General features: G+C 44.9%; 1 protein-coding gene across 1 annotated transcript; it reads left to right on the top strand.

Annotated features, from left to right (window-relative positions):
- Positions 1-1,322: 1,322 nt before the first annotated feature.
- BGLAP (bone gamma-carboxyglutamate protein) lies at positions 1,323-5,477 on the top strand. Its single transcript, XM_081175368.1, has 4 exons — positions 1,323-1,507; positions 2,591-2,638; positions 3,375-3,435; positions 5,083-5,477. The coding sequence occupies exons 1-4, from the start codon at positions 1,447-1,449 to the stop codon at positions 5,222-5,224; spliced, it is 312 nt and encodes a 103-aa protein (XP_081031494.1). The 5' UTR covers positions 1,323-1,446; the 3' UTR covers positions 5,225-5,477.
- The last annotated feature ends 11,529 nt before the right edge of the window (positions 5,478-17,006 follow it).

The following is a 17,006-nucleotide window of genomic DNA, read 5'->3' as shown; positions in this document are numbered from 1 at the left end:
AGCTGGGCATGTTTAGCCTGGAGAAGAGGAGGTTAAGGGGTGATATGATAGCTATGTTCAAATATATAAAAGGATGTCACATCGAGGAGGGAGAAAGGTTGTTTTCTGCTGCTCCAGAGAAGCAGACACGGAGCAATGGATCCAAACTACAAGAAAGAAGATTCCACCTAAACATGAGGAAGAACTTCCTGACAGTAAGAGCTGTTTGACAGTGGAATTTGCTGCCAAGGAGTGTGGTGGAGTCTCCTTCTTTGGAGGTCTTTAAGCAGAGGCTTGACAACCATATGTCAGGAGTGCTCTGATGGTGTTTCCTGCTTGGCAGGGGGTTGGACTCGATGGCCCTTGTGGTCTCTTCCAACTCTATGATTCTATGATTAAGCAGGAGACTGGCTTCACTGCCATTCACAAACTCTTAGTGAGTTCATAGCAGGGGCGAGATTCAGACTGGGGACTTTCCTGATGCATTGCACTGTCTCTTAACCAAAAACCTTTTATGGGAATAATAATTGGAGGCATGTGAATTGATGACCAAAGCAACAGCTGAAGAGGAGCTTTGCTGCTTGCACCTGAGCTGCTGCAGCACACCAGGAGGTCAAATCTTCGATCCACACACTGCATTAAAGCTTATTCAGCGTAAAACACACAGAAGCATAGAATTTTAGAGTTGGACAAGACTCCAAGGATCATCTAGTCCAACTCCCTGCAATTCAGGAATATGCAGCTGTCCCTTACAGGAATCAAACCTGCAACCTAGGTGCTATCAGCACTGCGTTCTAACCAACTGAGCTATCCAGGCTGACTTCCCCCAAAGAATCCTGGGTTCTGTAGCTTATTATAGGTGCTGGAAATGGTAACTCTATGAGGGAGGATACTACACTTCCCAGGATTATTTGGAGGGGAGTCATGTGCTTTAAATGTGTTTCAAATATGTTTTCCAATATATATTGCGTCCCCAGTCTGCTTTGATTTGAAACCTGAGCCACCCAACAGCTTGAAATCTAGGTAGGTGCCTTCCTTCCTTCCTGAGCTTTGGGTCCCCAAAACACCCCAACTCCCAGTGCTGCAAAAGCATCACGGCTTACCAGTCTGACTGTGGCGTCCACCCTGCCCTGCCCCTTCCTTGCAGGCCAGTGAGCTTGCCTTCTCCAGATGATGTCCTTGCCCCCCAAACCACAATTACTGCTTGGACTTGGCAGCCTTCCTGCCCAGCAGATGGGCTCCAAAATAGACCTGGCTTCCTGCCCCTTCTGAGGTTGGAGCGAGGAGGAAGGAGGAGGTCCTGTGGGCTGTCCCTCCTGCCAAGTGGGCTGGGGGCTGCCAGAACAGTATAAATCAGGAGCAGAGACCCAGGAAGGGCACTGCAAGAAGCAACTGGAGGAAGCAAGCAAGCAAGCATCTCCAGACCTTTAGAGAACATCTCCCCACTAGCAAACAGCATCAATCAAGATGAACAAGTTGATTCTGGTGAGCTTCCTGGCAGTGGCCACACTCTGCCTTTGCCAAGCAGGTAAGTGGCCAAACCATCTCTGGGTTATGATTCTCTATGTGGCTGCAGATGGGGTTGCAGGTGCCATCGAAGTCCAGTCTTCTCAACGCACCTACATGTGAGCAAAGCTAAATATTTAGACAAGAAATCACAGTTTTAAGATTGTGGGTATTTCCAGGGTGTGCCAGCTTTTTAAACAAAAAGAATAACCTTCAGGACCCAGAGATGCCAACATCAGATTCATTTCTGCCTTCAAAGGTGACCCACCGTTTCTCTGCCCCCCACCCCCCTCCATGCCAGTGGTGGTGTAGCGTTTAGAGTGTCGGACTAGGACCTGGGAGATCAGGGTTCAAATCCCCACTCAGCCATGAAGCCCCCTGGGTGACTTTGGGTCAGCCACTGCCTCTCAGCCTGACCTACCTCACAGGGTTGTTGGGCAGAAGTGTGTACACCACCTCAAGCTCTTTGGAGGAACGGTAGGGTATAAATGAAATAGATAAAGGTTACTATTATTCCAGGGGATGCGGGTGGCGCTGTGGGTTAAACCACAGATCCTAGGATTTGCCGATCAGAAGGTTGGCGGTTCAAATCCCCACGACGGGGTGAGCTCCCGTTGCTCGGTCCCTGCTCCTGCCAACCTAGCAGTTCAAAAGCACGTGCAAATAGATAAATAGGTACCGCTCTGGCGGGAAGGTAAACGGCGTTTCCATGCGCTGCTCTGGTTTGCCAGAAGTGCTTAGTCATGCTGGCCACATGACCCGGAAGCTGTACGCCGGCTCCCTCGGCCAATAAAGCGAGATGAGCGCCAGAACCCCAGAGTCGGCCACGACTGGACCTAATGCTCAGGGGTCCCTTTACCTTTACTATCATTCCTGGCCCTTCCCTTGGCTGCAGTTTCAGCAGGCATTGCCTCTGTACTTACCAAGCTTATCTCAGTCACAAGGATATGACATTGTTACATTGAAAGTTGAGGTTCTTAGGAAGTGCTCAAGCCCAAACCATGCCCTTGGGTGACAGGCATTACAACTGTTCCCTGATGCCTCACTTGGCCAAGGGGCAAGTAGCCTTTTGCTCACTGCAGTTGCCCTTCTTCTCCTTTTCCAGATGACTCTGCCCCCTCCAACAGTGCCAACGACTCACCCAGCTCTGAAGGTCAGTTTATCTCCACTTTTATTCCTTTCTTGCTTTTTTATTATTTTTATTTTTAGATAATTGCTTCGAAGAGACTTATATCTGTAGATGTGACCTAGGTTTGCAAACTTGGAAAATTTGAGGGGGGATAGAGGGAAGGCGGGAGAGCTGTAGCTGAGTGGTGATGTGTTTTGCATGCAGAAGGTCTCAGATTCAATTGCCCACATCTTCAACTAGAGCTGGGTGGGAGAAGGCTATCAAAAGCCCTGGAGAGCCATTGCTTATCAGTGTAGACCAGAGCTTTCCAAACTGTGTGTCGTGACATGTTAGTGTATCGGCTGCAGTGTGTCGCACAAACACTCCCCGCACTCTTTCCAGGGCTGGAAAGGGGTTAGTTTAACCTCCAGTTTGCTAGTAAAACTGAATTACTCTGTCGCGAAATGATGCATATCCAAAAAGTGTGTCCCCAACTTGAAAAGTCTGGAAAGCTCTGGTGTAGACAATACTGAGCTAGATGGGCCACAGCAGCTTCTTGTGTTTCTAAAAGTATGGAAATCTCTCTTTTCCCTTTCTGTTCCACAATGAGGGCTAGAATCACGTTGCTTATCAAAATGAAAACGGAGACTGTCAGGATCCTTGGTTTCACTCCTGAGCCACAAGCCCTACTGATGGCAGGGAGGAGGCAAATAGGGAGAACTCCTCCTGTAGAGGGGTGAGGCTGTGCTGTTGATAAAATATGCGACTTTTCCTCTTGCAGCTTTTGTCTCCAGGCGCGTCAGTGCTCAAGTAGTGAAGAGACACAAGAGGAACTATAACAGGTAAAGATAAATGCGCAACTTGTCATGAGCTAGAAATCTGGGGTGGGGGTGGGCTCCCTAATGGCTTTGAAGATGCCTCCATGAGGTCCCAAACATTGGACAGAGAATATTTACCCAGATAATGTCAGCACAGGGCTCTGTAAAGCAGCTGTTACTCTCTCTGCTGCAAGGATTGGCTGGATGCATCAAATGTGCATTCCAGTTGGTGGAGAAACAGAACCCAGTTTCAGTGTATCTGAAGAAGTGTGCATGCACACGAAAGCTCATACCAAGAACTAACTTAGTTGGTCTTTAAGGTGCTACTGGAAGGAATTTTTTTATTTTGACTATGGCAGACCAACACGGCTACCTATCTACTACTGGAACCAGGGGAAGAGTATGCGTATGAAGAGGTGGGACTATGCAGATTGGAGGGGAGGACTAAATGGTGGGAAATGGAACAAGGGGTAGATTTAGCTCCTATCCCTACAGTGTCTGCTCACCTTGCAGCTCTTTGCTTTCTCTGACACAATTGTTCCTATTCACTCCTCTGATGGAAAAGTGTAACCTTGCAATTAATGCAAAATCTCCAGCCCCCACCCTGGCATCTAGTGGAGGGGAAGAATTTTATTTCCATTTGTGCTTAAAAGTGGACCTACTTTCTGAAACACAGCTGTCTTTTGAAATGCGCACTACTTCAAATTTTGCAATGCAGTCCTCCAGCCAATTAGTTAATGAATTAATTTCATTAATTAGAATTTATAGGCTGCTTGCTTTTAAGGGGGGAAAACCCTCAAAGCAGCTTATCAAACAAATAAAAACAATAAAATTACCAATAAAAAATAGTTAAATCCAGCTATTCAAAACAATGTAAAATCTATGATAAGCTAAAAAACAAATTAAAAAATATGTCAACGTTCTACTTAACTGGAGAGGCTTGCCCGAAGAAAAATGTTTGTAGCAGGCACTGAAGAGAGTGCTGTGGAGGTACCTGCCTGAAGTCAAAATAGGCAGGGAGTTCCAGAGTGTGGTGTAATGTATACAAAATGCATATACTAGGGCAGGGGTCTGCAACCTTTAAGACAAAAAGAGCCACTTGGACCCGTTTCCGAAGAAAAAAAACCTGGGAGCCGCAAAACCATTGCGACATTTAAAACAAATATAACACTGCATATATTGTTTCTTATCTTAATGTCCGATCTGACAGCGGGCGGGAAGGTGACGTCAGGACAGTGTGTGACTAACGCACGCACCGCCCCCATGCGACGTCACAGCCAGTACAGCGCCCGCCACAGTGGGGAGTGTCGGGGCGCACAATGCACCTCCTCCCCTCGCTAGTATCCACCCCGGAGCCACGGCAAATGTGTAAAAGAGCCACATGTGGCTCCGGAGCCGCGGGTTGCAGACCCCTGTACTAGGGTAAAAGTGTGCATAATCATTACGTTAGGTTTTTGCAAATGTTTTGCAAAAATGTATACTGGGCAAAATTAGGAGAAATTTTACAATGAACATTGAAGATTTTTAATGGGGATTTTTGTATTAAGAAATGTGTGTCTTGCTAAGTTAAAGTTTTGTATACGTGGATATCCTTTGGCATACTGAGAACATTTTGATATAGCCCCAAAATGGCTGCTAAGTGCTCCAACCATGGCTTCTGCTCCCTGGCAGGTTCTACAACGCCCGTGCTGCCCCAACCCCAGACCCCCTTGAGCCCCTGCGAGAGGTTTGTGAGCTGAACCCCGACTGCGACGAGCTGGCCGACCACATCGGCTTCCAAGAAGCTTACAGGAGATTCTATGGGCCAGTATAGAGACCCTGCTCAAATTCAGCCCAGTGTGTGGGACAGAAAAGAGAGAGACCAGCATCTGGGGGTAGGGATCTACTCGCTTTGGTGCTATGCAATCCTTATCTCTTAAGATCCACAGCAGGATCCATGCCTTGAAATACCCTGAGCAGATACGGCTTGTAACTACTGTGCCTTTGCTTCCTGGCTGCCTCTGTAATATGCTTGCTTTAAAAATTGGTGTTCTATGAAGAAAATATTAAATAATTTAAAAACATAAGCACACTTCTTTTCTTTCACTGAGCTGTGCACATGATATGCTTTTTTGGTGCTACGTGGTGCTGTCCTATGTGGTTCTGTAGCTTTCCCTAACCTGGTGAGCTGCAGAATTTTGGACTACAACTCCCAACAGCCCCAGCACTGTACCCTGGGGCTGATGGGAGCTGAGGTGCAAAACTTCTCCAGGCACCAAGTTTGGGGGAAGTTGTATGCTGAACTGAGATATTCTGGTGGTGGTAATGGTTGGATGAGAGATGGAGGAGGCTGCCACTGGCTGACTGGGTTACGTAGATCTTAAATAAGGGCATAAATACAGCCTGAGCATAGGATGGAGAGGCTCACAGCATCTGCATTCCCATTGATTTTGTTTCCTCACTGGGTTCCCAGGGAAGCCCCAAATCACAGATTTGGGTCCAGCACAGAGCAGACATGCCTCTGTGTGTGCAGCTTCCAGGATCAGCCAAAACTCACCCAAACACAGCCCTGCTTGGCCTATTGTTCTGTCCTTTGATGACATGGCAGCCAGCTAGGTGAGGTGGAAAAAGACCCTACCATTTGTCTCTATGGCAACAGAGATAACTTTTTAAAGGTGCTGATGATGGGTATGTATCTAAGGCCATTACCTTAACAAAGGAAATGGTTTGCTTTGGGGGTTCTGTTTTTCTTTTACACATTCTAGCTTCATGTAAGCCTGGAAGGGATGCGTGGGTACAATCTGACCCCCTTTCTATAACAATCTCATACACTAAGGCCAGCACTTAGCATTGTGGTTTGTGGGTGTCAATGCACAGCATAAACAATGAATTGTTCAAATCTTTACACCAAAGATAGACAACCTCTTTTCTTCAATTTGCCTTCTGGGTAGCCTAGCAAGGGCTGAATTCTGGTGATGGGTGGAGCCAGAGTTCAGATGATAGGCAGAGCCAGAATCAAAAGTGTTCCCATATGAGAATTCTGAATCGGATGCAGGTCTACTCAGAAATCAGTCCCATTGGGTTTCATGGAGTTACCCTCAAGCCAGTAGAGGGCATTTGCTAGAAAGCAAATGAAAGCACTTGTCTTCTGACTTTAGGGTACTATATGCACACACACACACACACACACACACACACACACACACACACAACAGAAACCTACCAATTTGTTCTCTCATACAGCCAGTGGCATAGCAAGGTCAGGTGGTACCCGGAACAGAAAAGTTCTTGTCACTCCCCCCCCCCCATTGAAATTATTGAAAGAAGGAAAAATAAGAAACTTACAGTTGCAAGTGTTATTTTCTGGTTTATTTACTTAACATTGTGAATATAAGTACTTAAACTCCCCCCCCCCCCAACTTTCTCTGCAAAAATTTTTTTAAATGCTTTATTGGTTTTATAAACTATGTAACATAAGTAATCATCAGAAAAAAATAAAAAATAATCAAACATTGATTCCAAAATTCTTGCACTTTGTTATTTTCCGATTATTACATCTTAGCTTCTGTGTTTGTTTTCTTAGTTGTAAGTGTTTACTCTTCCTAGCAGCTTTTCTATCTGTACACCCAAAACCAAAGCTTCTGTTTGAAAAGGGCAGTACTATGGAGTGTTCGCAAGAAAGACCTAGCATTAAACACAGGTATCTCTCACACAATGTTAAATTTACATACCTCTTTGGACAAAACAGGAAGTTGTCTACCTTTCCGTTGTTCCAGTACATCTTTGGACACACTTTATCAAACAAAGACACCAGCCAGGAATATCGGAGCAAAACAGCAGCCAGCAGGCTTTATTTTTCTTAAAGAAACTGTTGCAACAGGACTTCCCCACAACGCAACAAAGGAGCAGGAAAAAGCCCCAAACCAAAGTGCGTTCCAACTTTTATCAGTTCCTACAAAACTACCTGCAACACCCCTAAAACTACATCATGCATACATCACAATTTCATCACACTTTGGGAGGGTCTGGAGCTGAAACCTGAGCATCAGATCAGCCTCCCACCCCCTTCAGTGATCTCCACCTTACACCTATTAAGGAAGGGAAAAAAGAACAATTTACAAGTTCCTGGCTTCCTGGCCAAGGAATCATCTCCTTATCCTGGCCAAGGATCTAGCCCATTCCCAAATGGTCTGTCGTCATTGTTCGTGGGATGGCTAGCTGTCTGACACCTATCTGCCAAGGTGTCAGGGATTATCTCTGGTGGGAGAGGTTGCTGAGAACGTGGTCTTATGGTGCCCTGAGGATTATGGCTGCCTTTTCATGCAACCCAAGTCCACCCCCCTTCGGTAACCATCCTTTCCCTAAGTAAAACAAAAGTGGTCTGGTGGAAATCCGACGAACGGCTGATTTTATAGAAATATTTGAAGTTTTCCCATAGTATAGAATGCGTGGTTGAATGTTTCTGTACCCTGAACTGGGGGAGGAAGGAAATGATTTTTAAAAAATGGATATATCGTAGCAACAGTGGCTTTTTGTCAGTGACCTTGTTATGAATGTGAATGGAGATAGATGCTGAAAGTTTGCCTGCAGTACCCTTGTGTTTCTCTTCAGGGAGCGTTCTCAGCTAACGTTTATTTGGTTCTCCTTGGCTCTGACAGGTTATTTGAATGCGTTGGTTCAGTCATCCGGACTACCCAGCTTGTAGATGAGTGAGGCAGCCTTCTTCATTGAAAGTGTGTGTCTGAGGCTGCCCTTATTTATGGGAGTCTCGTATTTACTTACAAAGAAAGAATATGTTCATGGGAATGTGTGCATAGTGTGGTGCTTTGCGGGACATTTGTTGTGGAGCTGGGATGGGAAGTACTTTCAACGTCCTGTTTTTCCCCTCAGCCAGGCCTGGAGGTGGGGGGAAAAGATACCAAAAATTTTGACGAGGGAAAGGCAATGGGGAAGATTTGTCAGGCTTGTGCAGGCACGGCTTGAAGACTTTACACAGACAGGAACCCCACGCGGGTTTCCCCGCACGTAACAGGCAAGGAGCCAGCTCAGATAGAAAGACAGCAACCATTTTATTCGCTTTTTAAGCGCCGGCTACATCCATTGCTTCACTCACACCTTACCTCTCCTTCTGTGCGTTCCAGGGCTTGGATCCTGAGCTGAGGGAGCTCTTGCTTCTTTCCTTCCAGGTCCCCAACACAATGGGACTTCCTTTTGAGCAGACAAGTCTAGAGTTGTCCATAAACTGCAATTCTTGGTAGTGGTGCCGTGTGTGTGTGTGTAATTCTAATTTTCAGTACATGTCCTTTGCACTTAGGGAATTAATGTGCCTTGAATATACAGAATATTAACCTTTGGGCAGCTTCAATCAGATATAGGCACGCCTTCACTTCACAATCCAGTAGGTCTGCGTAAACATGCTGCAAGATCCTTTTCCACGTTTGTAGCACCACCCCCAAAGTGAAACTTTAAATCAGTGGTGTCTGCAGACAGTTTTTCCAGGTCATGTGGCCAGCATGACTAAGCCGCTTCTGGCGAAACCAGAGCAGCGCATGGAAATGCTGTTTACCTTCCTGCCAGAGCAGTACCTATTTATCTACTTGCACTTTGACGTGCTTTCGAACTACTAGGTTGGCAGGAGCTGGGACCAAACAACAGGAGCTCACCCCGTCACGGGGATTTGAACCACCGACCTTCCAATTGGCAAGTCCAAGGTTCAGTGGTTTACACCACAGCGTATTATTATGCACAGTCTGCATATTAACATATGTCTGTCTGTCTTTCTCTCTCTCTTTCTTTTCTTCTTTCAAAAACCTGATACCAGATGCTTGTCTTCTACTGTCCAGGTTCAGGGTGGGGCTGTAGATTGATTGTATTTGGGGGTGGGGATAGCTGCTTCATGGGTCCATGCTTTTGTGGGTACCATACCCCTGAGAACATTGACGTATCATCACTTGCTTCTGCCCCACAGCAGGAGCTGTGCTGTGCATGACCAGTATCTGTTTGTGTTTTAAAAATTAATGCTCAGCCCTTGGATCACCTACCCAGAGCTATGAGGAGTGGGAAGGACTCAGGGGCCAGGCATCTGCTTTGCATGCAGAAGGTCCTGAAGATGCAGAAGATGCAGAGAGAGGATTATCTGAATGCTGCCTAGGACGGGGTGTCCTGGTGTGGTCTGTATGCGGTGAAGCAAACAGAGGAAGATCCCTAAATGTTAACAGGGAGAAACCCGTGTTCTCTGTAAGGAACAAAGTGAATAAGCATGAGGTTGTACATATGTTCTTCTCCGTTATTTGTTTATGAAAGTAAAGTTTCTTTTGGATATAAAGAGTCTGGATGCATCACTTGAATGCACACTTTCCCCTGTGACATGTGAACGTTTCGTAAACATTAATTGGAGAACTGCATTGCAACATTCATGTGGTTTCATAATGAAAAATTTCATTTTGTTTTGGTTCTCGTATTGGTTTGGAAATTGAGGATCGGATAGATTCACTTTTAAAGGCAAACCGATTTGATTGTCTCCCCCCTTCCTAGGCAGGGTAAAGAAGCCTCTTTCTGCTGACTTCATAAGGACTCCACACACAGGCACTGCAAAAAGTACACATTTTGACAGTCTGGGTGTTCCACCAGTAGATTGGTGTGTAAACAGTCTGCAGGGAAAATCAACAACAAAAGAATGTTTTATATCACCTGTTTATTGACTAGTGAAGCAGCAAAAGTCACCAACGCTTTTTGAATAAAAATGTTGACAAGTCAGAGTCGAGCGGATAGAAAAGGAGGAGGAGGAAACTGTGAGCTCAGCCCACTCTGGAAGTCATGATTTTTCTTTTTCCATTTGGACTATTTTTTCTGTCTTTATTTTTCTAACATTTTCAAAACTGGTTATGTTGGATAATCTGTTTTGTTTTTCATTACGTAACACTAATGTGTTAGCGGATCACCAGTTTAGCAGGAGAAGAGAAAGAAAGACATTGCATGCAACCAGAGAGTGGATTTGCAAATTCAGAGAATCCAACAATTCAACAAATGGAGGTGGTGTGTTGGACAAGCAGAAGGAAGGAAAGGAAGGAGGGAGGGAGGGAGGGTGTTTGGTTCTCCCTACACCTTCACTTTGCCCTGGCCTAGCTGGCTAAAAGGAGGTGCCAGAGGGGAACTCTCAGTGGAAGATGTGCCAACCTCAAGGGCCCCCCAACTCTGATTCAGCAAACTGAGGGTTGCTTGGCATGAATGGAGGAAAGATAGATAGCAGAGGAAGAAAGAAGATTTATAAGGGAAGAGTAATGCATGGAAGAGCAAAGATGAAGTGTTGGCCGCAATGGTTCTTGTTCGGCTCATAATGTGAGACCACCCAGGAGTAGCCAACATATCACCAGAAGTGAATCCTCATGGCCGAAGGCGCTCAGACACAGGCTAGAAAAGTACTCCATCAAAAGCTGTAGAAACGTATATGACTAATACATCTGGCAATATCACTTCAGTGATGACCATGGGCATCTTGGAGGAATCTTGGAGAACCACCTTGGAGAAACAGAAATTAAACATTCTTAAGCATACTTTCAGACATATCATGGAATATTACTCTTGATGGCTCAGATTCCCTAATAAAATATTATAATAATATCTAATTTAATGTTATATTTTAAATTGTTCTAACCTACCCTGGAATCTTAGCATGCAAGAGAGGTAATAAATTAAAGCAACATAGGTGTATAAATCTTAAGGAAGGTAGAAATACATTTGTTGTGAAAATTCTTTTGAGCCTTAAACAACCCCAGAAGCACCACTGATTGGATGTAGAGATTTGCAGGACTCTTCCCATAACTGATTCTTATTTGTCTAGAAACAGAAAATCATACTGAACAAAATCCCAAATCAATTTCTGCTCTGGAGTCAAACAATCACCCTGATAAGCGATTCAGTAAAAGACCACTTACCACGAACTGAAGAAGATGAGTGGCAGAAGAGATGTCAGAACGGAAGGTGCAGGTGGAAAACCCCAACACAGCGAGTCCTTTTATACACATTCATTTGAAGCTGGAAGCAAATAGTTTGATGTGATGACATTAATTTGGCTAAGTATACGACCTGCTCTAGATTGCACCAGACTGTTCCTAGCCATCATCTGGCTAAGTGGAATATGTTCCAAGATGCTATCCCGCATGCCAGGTGACGCCTTGCCTCAGGAAGCTGTTTTGCTTAATTTTCGATCAGCTTCAGCTTGGATGTTTGTTGTGTTCCTTTTAATGGGATTTGGGCAGTGCCAGATTTACATATGGGCTGAGTGGGCAGCAGTCCAGGGCCTCAAAATCTAGGGGGGGCCTCAGCCTCTTTTACTAGTAAAATCTGCCAGTTTTTGTTGTTGTTGTCTTTTAAAGCAAGAGTTTATACAGTTATACAGTCGTATCTTGGATCCCAAACACCTTGGTATGTGGACATTTTGGCTCCTGAATGCCATAAAGCTGGAAATGAGTGTTCCAGTTTGTGAACGTTCTTTGGAACCCAAATGTCCGACGGGGCTTCCGTGGCTTCTGATTGGCTGCAGGAGCTTCCTGCAGCCAATCAGAAGCCACACTTTAGTTTCTGAATGTTTTTGAAGTCAAACGGACTTCCGGAACGGATTCCGTTTGACTTCCAAGGTACGACTGTACAAGTGTGTACTTACTGTTTAGTAAAGTTTGTGGAGGCTTTAAAGCTACTCAGAATCAGATGAGAAAGTCAGCTATGAAGCAGTTCAAGTGTTCAGGTCAATGTGCATCATTACAGCATGCATTTTGAGAACCACTGGGGTTTTTTTAAATAACATTGTGAATCACAATAATACTTAATTCTGACTTTTTGTGAAAGTAATAATGCGTAAGCGCTACGAAAATGATGCTAGTAAAAAAAAGTGACCCAAAACAACAACAACCCAGAAGGAAATATTCAAACTTTTAAAGCCAATCACATCATATGGCTTTGTGCAACATGCAGGAAATGACCTACATAATCCCTCAGATACAGAATATTCATATTTACAAATGGAAGAAAATTAAGTAGACTACATGGAGCAGTCTTGAGCAGACCGAAGAACAACCAGTTTATATACAGAACGCGGCCTCCCAAAAGCTTCAAGGAGAGTTGTTGTCAGTAAATACCACCAGAAGAATTGAAATTTCTAAATAAAAGTGAGAATGAAATGACAGGAGGTACAGCCAAAGAATTAACACAAGGCACTGAAGGAACATGCCCTGAGATAGTTACACCAAAAGAAGAAGCTCAGGCTCACTACCATCTTAAAGAATGAGGAAACAAAGCAAATTATCTCAGTGAAAACCCTAGCATTGCAGACACAAAAATACCAACTGTTCATTCTACAGTGGTACCTCGGGTTACAGCCGCTTTAGGTTACAGACGCTTCAGGTTACAGACTCCGCTAACCCAGAAATAGTACCTCAGGTTAAGAACTTTGCTTCAGGATGAGAACAGAAATTGCGTGGCGGCAGCGGGAGGCCCCCGTTGGCTAAAGTGGTACCTCAGGTTAAGAACAGTTTCAGGTTAAGAACAGACCCCCAGAACGAATTAAGTTCTTAACCTGAGGTACCACTGTACTAGTGATTTCAGAAACAATAATGATGGAGATTTATAAATAATGAAATATAATTATGGATTGAGAAATGTCCAGTGGAATGCCAGCACTCGGCTGGACCTTTGAAGCAAACATACAAAAACAAAGCCCGGTTCTGCTCAAAGTATTTATTCTATTCCACCAAATTAAATTGAGAAACCTGCCCTTGAGAATGGCTAGCGTATTCTCCCACTAAAGGAAGAGTCTACTGTTTTGTGTGCAAACTTTTATCCAACCAGACAACCTCAGCCACAGCTTTATCTTCTACTGGATTTGATTATTGGCATGACACTTACCGTGTTCAAACCCACAAAAACTCTGTAAACTATATGAGCTCTATGCTAACATACTTTACAAGTAAGTGTGGTCCAACGCTCACATCAAAATTTGAAGAGCAAATGGAAGCACAGAAAGATTCCTAGAGGCACATACTTCAGCAAGTTATAGTAGTGATTTCCCTTTTGGCAGAACATGGCTTGGGGTCATTTAGGTGAGATGATAACAATAACAATAATAACAACAACAACAATTTTTATTTATACCCCGCCCTCCCCAGCCAAGGCCGGGCTCAGAGCGGCTTACAAGCAATAATAAAAACAAGTTGAATGATTACAACTTAAAAACAAAATTAAAATACAACATTAAAACACTGAAACATTAAAATATTAAAAAGTAGCCTCCTCGCAGGAGGAGAAGGAAAAGAAAAAAGAAAGAGAGGGAGGGAGGGAATCAAATTGGCTCCAAGCCAAAGGCCAGGCGTAACAACTCTGTCTTACAGGCCCTGCGGAAAGAAATCAGACCCTGCAGGGCCCTGGTCTCATGAGGCAGAGCGTTCCACCAGACCGGAGCCAGAGTTGAAAAGGCCCTGGCTCTGGTTGAAGCCAATTTAACTTCCTTAGGGCCCGGGACCACTAGGGTGTTGCTATTTATGGACCTTGAGGCTCTCCGTGGGGCATAACGGGAGAGGCGGTCTCGTATGTATGAGGGTCCTAGGCCGTGAAGGGCTTTAAAGGTCAAAAGCAGCACCTTAAATCTGACCCTGTACTCCACCGGGAGCCAGTGCAGCTGGAAAAGCACTGGGTGAATATGCTCCCATGGCAGAGACCCCGTGAGGAGCCTCGCTGCAGCATTCTGCGCCCACTGGATTTTCTGGGACAGCTTCAAGGGCAGCCCCACGTAGAGCGAATTACAGTAGTCAAGCCTGGAGATGACCGTCGCAGGGATCACTGTGGCCAGGTCGGGGAGGGAAAGGTAAGGGACCAACTGCTTGATGCGGCGAAGGTTTGGTTCAGCAGACAATAGTAGCTTTATTGGATTGTTTGAATTTGATCCCTTCCCATGTGCTCACATAAATCGATATGGAAGTAAAGGCTCTGATCAGCCATCGCACTTATCCAAAACCATATGTGAAGAGGATATCCAGTTGATGGCTAATACAGTCTTAGAAGCAATACTGAGTGACATCAATCAAGCAGGTTATTTTAGTTTATCTGTTGTTTAGACTCCTGATGTTTCCCATGTTGATCGACTTGTTGTCATTGTCAGATATGTTTTCCCTAGTGATGCACACTGGTTGCACACTTTGTGAGGTTTGTCCTGGATCCTAACTGAGAAGTTGGAAAACTTAAAGAGAGAATCATGGTGGTTTCCTTAAAAAAAAGCTCAGCAATTTTTGGGTGCCCTGGTTTTTACTTTTTGAAATATGGCAACCCTAGCTGAGCTGATACTGATATCGTAGAGAATAATTGTTTGACAATGCAGCCAATATGACTGGAAAGTATTGGAAAGTATAACAGCATTCACAAAAAAATCTGGAAAGAACGAGTTTGCAAAGGGAAGGAGGTGATTGGTCTGAAAGGATGGAGACTGGGTTGTGGGAGTACTCTGTGGGGTAGAGGTTTAGGGAACGTGGCTTAAGGTCCAAGCCATGTAGAATCTGAGGTCAGCAATGCTGTCTCTTGTGTCTTCAGATGCTGCCAACAAACATCTTGAAGACCCCAATATAAATATTGTTATTCCCTTCTGCATGTAGTATTTCTTTAACAAACCAACCCTCTCAGTTCAAGTTCAGCTTGTCTGTAGCGTTGGTGTCCAGCTCACACCTAAGCTTTCCATAACAGGTACTAGGAGGTTTGGAAAATGTTCTGAGTGAACTGATGGCAGCAGAAAATTAAAGAAGCACCTGGTGTATATACAAAGTGAGGCTGAGGGACCGAATATCCCTGACTGATATATTTGAATCAAATGCTTTGCACGAGCAAAATCATATTATCTACTGTAGGTGGAAGTGAAGACCTTCCGGAATCTCTTTGTAACTTGGAAGCTTCTAGAGTCCTCTGGACCAACTCTGTTTGTGGTTTGGGGCCAAAAGCCTTTGCAAAGAACGGAAAGCAAAAGCCTTACTCAGACATTGGAGCAAACATCTGAGGGCTTAAAGTGAACTTGGAAAGCAGAATATGGCTGAACAGGTTGTTTGCCTTTAGCTCTTCTGAGTTAATGGAGTACATTTCCTGCTTGGAGCACAAAGCCTTGGCCAAAGCCTGAATTATATTCCAATTATCCCCCTGTCATTTTTGATTATTAAAAGGCTTTGTAGTGTACCCAACCTCCCACATTTAGAGATGGCCACATATCGAAAGACATACAGCAGTACACAGAACACGAAACTTTTCCACCCTGGCTTTGGGATAGACTTATAGACTCATAGAACTGTAGAGCTGGAAGGGACCCTGAAGATACACCTTTAGGCACCAGGCAAAAACATTCCTTTTTAAACAGGCCTTTGGTTGATTTGATTGATCCTATGCCCTTTTAAAATGTGGGGTTTTGGGGGGGGTGTAATTGGGTTGTTGCTTTCATTTTGATTATATATTTTGTGGTTTTATATTCTTATTTGTTCTGTGAACCGCCCTGAGACCTCCGGGTATAGGGCAGTATATACCTGTAATGGGTTTAGGGGTTGCTCATGCGTAAGTTGCCGCCACTCCTGGCTAGGCTACCTGGTTGAACCCTTTCTGACCGGACAGCCTCTAGTTTCGTGGCTGTCTCAGTCGCTGGCAGAATCCGTGAGTGGGCGTTTCTTGAACTTCTTCCAGCATAGAAGTTCTTTGACGCCAAGTCTCCTCCTACTCTCCCTGCACGGAAGCCTTCTGCACAGGGAGGGTGTGGGCAGTGGAGTACCCGTACTCTCTCCGCTGGTCTCCGGCGAGGAGTCTTGGAGCCTCCTCCCCGATTCCCCCATCTGCCCCCCTTCTCTACTGGTGTTACGCTGATTTCCTTCCCCAGCAGATGGCCTGCCTCTCTCCCTACTGGGACCCTCTCCGGCATCCCTCTGGAGCCTTCTCTCCACCTCTAGCTCCGATGGCAGTTCCCTGACATCACCGTAAGCTCTATTATAATATGTGCTTTGAATGTGCTGTGTGTTCAAGAAAGGTGCTGTATGTTCAAGCATTCAAGAAATCACCCACATCCCATTAAGAGGAGCACAAAGAAGATCCATGATCAAGCTGGTCCAAAATTAAGCAAAACAGCTTCCTGACGCATGTCCTAAGGTCAGGGTGATAAAGGCTCATGTTATGGGTGCTGCTGTGTGTCTTTGAATATATGCTTGAATATATGTCCTTGAAAGGACTCCGATGGTGTGGAAAATTTGCTGCAAATGTGCACAGGAAAGAGAAATGTGGAACTGAGAATGGTTCTGATGTGCTGGTGAGCTCTTTCCAGCATTCATGCGCTCTCGGAGAGTAATGGAGTCCCATATGCTTTCCACAGTCCACTTCTCTGCCTATTGGCCAGTATCAAGTGTAGCACCCAACAAAGGAAGCCAACTGAGACCTGACATTGTCATCCGCCTTGAGGACCAGAAGAAAGTCATAATGGTAGACATCACCATCCCATTCAAGAACAGGAAAACAGCCATGAAGGAAAACAGGGAATGTAAAATAGGCAAATACACTCCCCTCCCCAGCAGACATAGAGAGTCTTCATCCATGCCCTCCGCAGCAGAGCCTTA

This window comes from Podarcis bocagei (genome assembly GCF_964188305.1).
Source record: "Podarcis bocagei genome assembly, chromosome: 16".
Lineage (NCBI taxonomy): Eukaryota > Metazoa > Chordata > Lepidosauria > Squamata > Lacertidae > Podarcis > Podarcis bocagei.
This window is presented reverse-complemented; position numbering and strand designations above follow the sequence as displayed.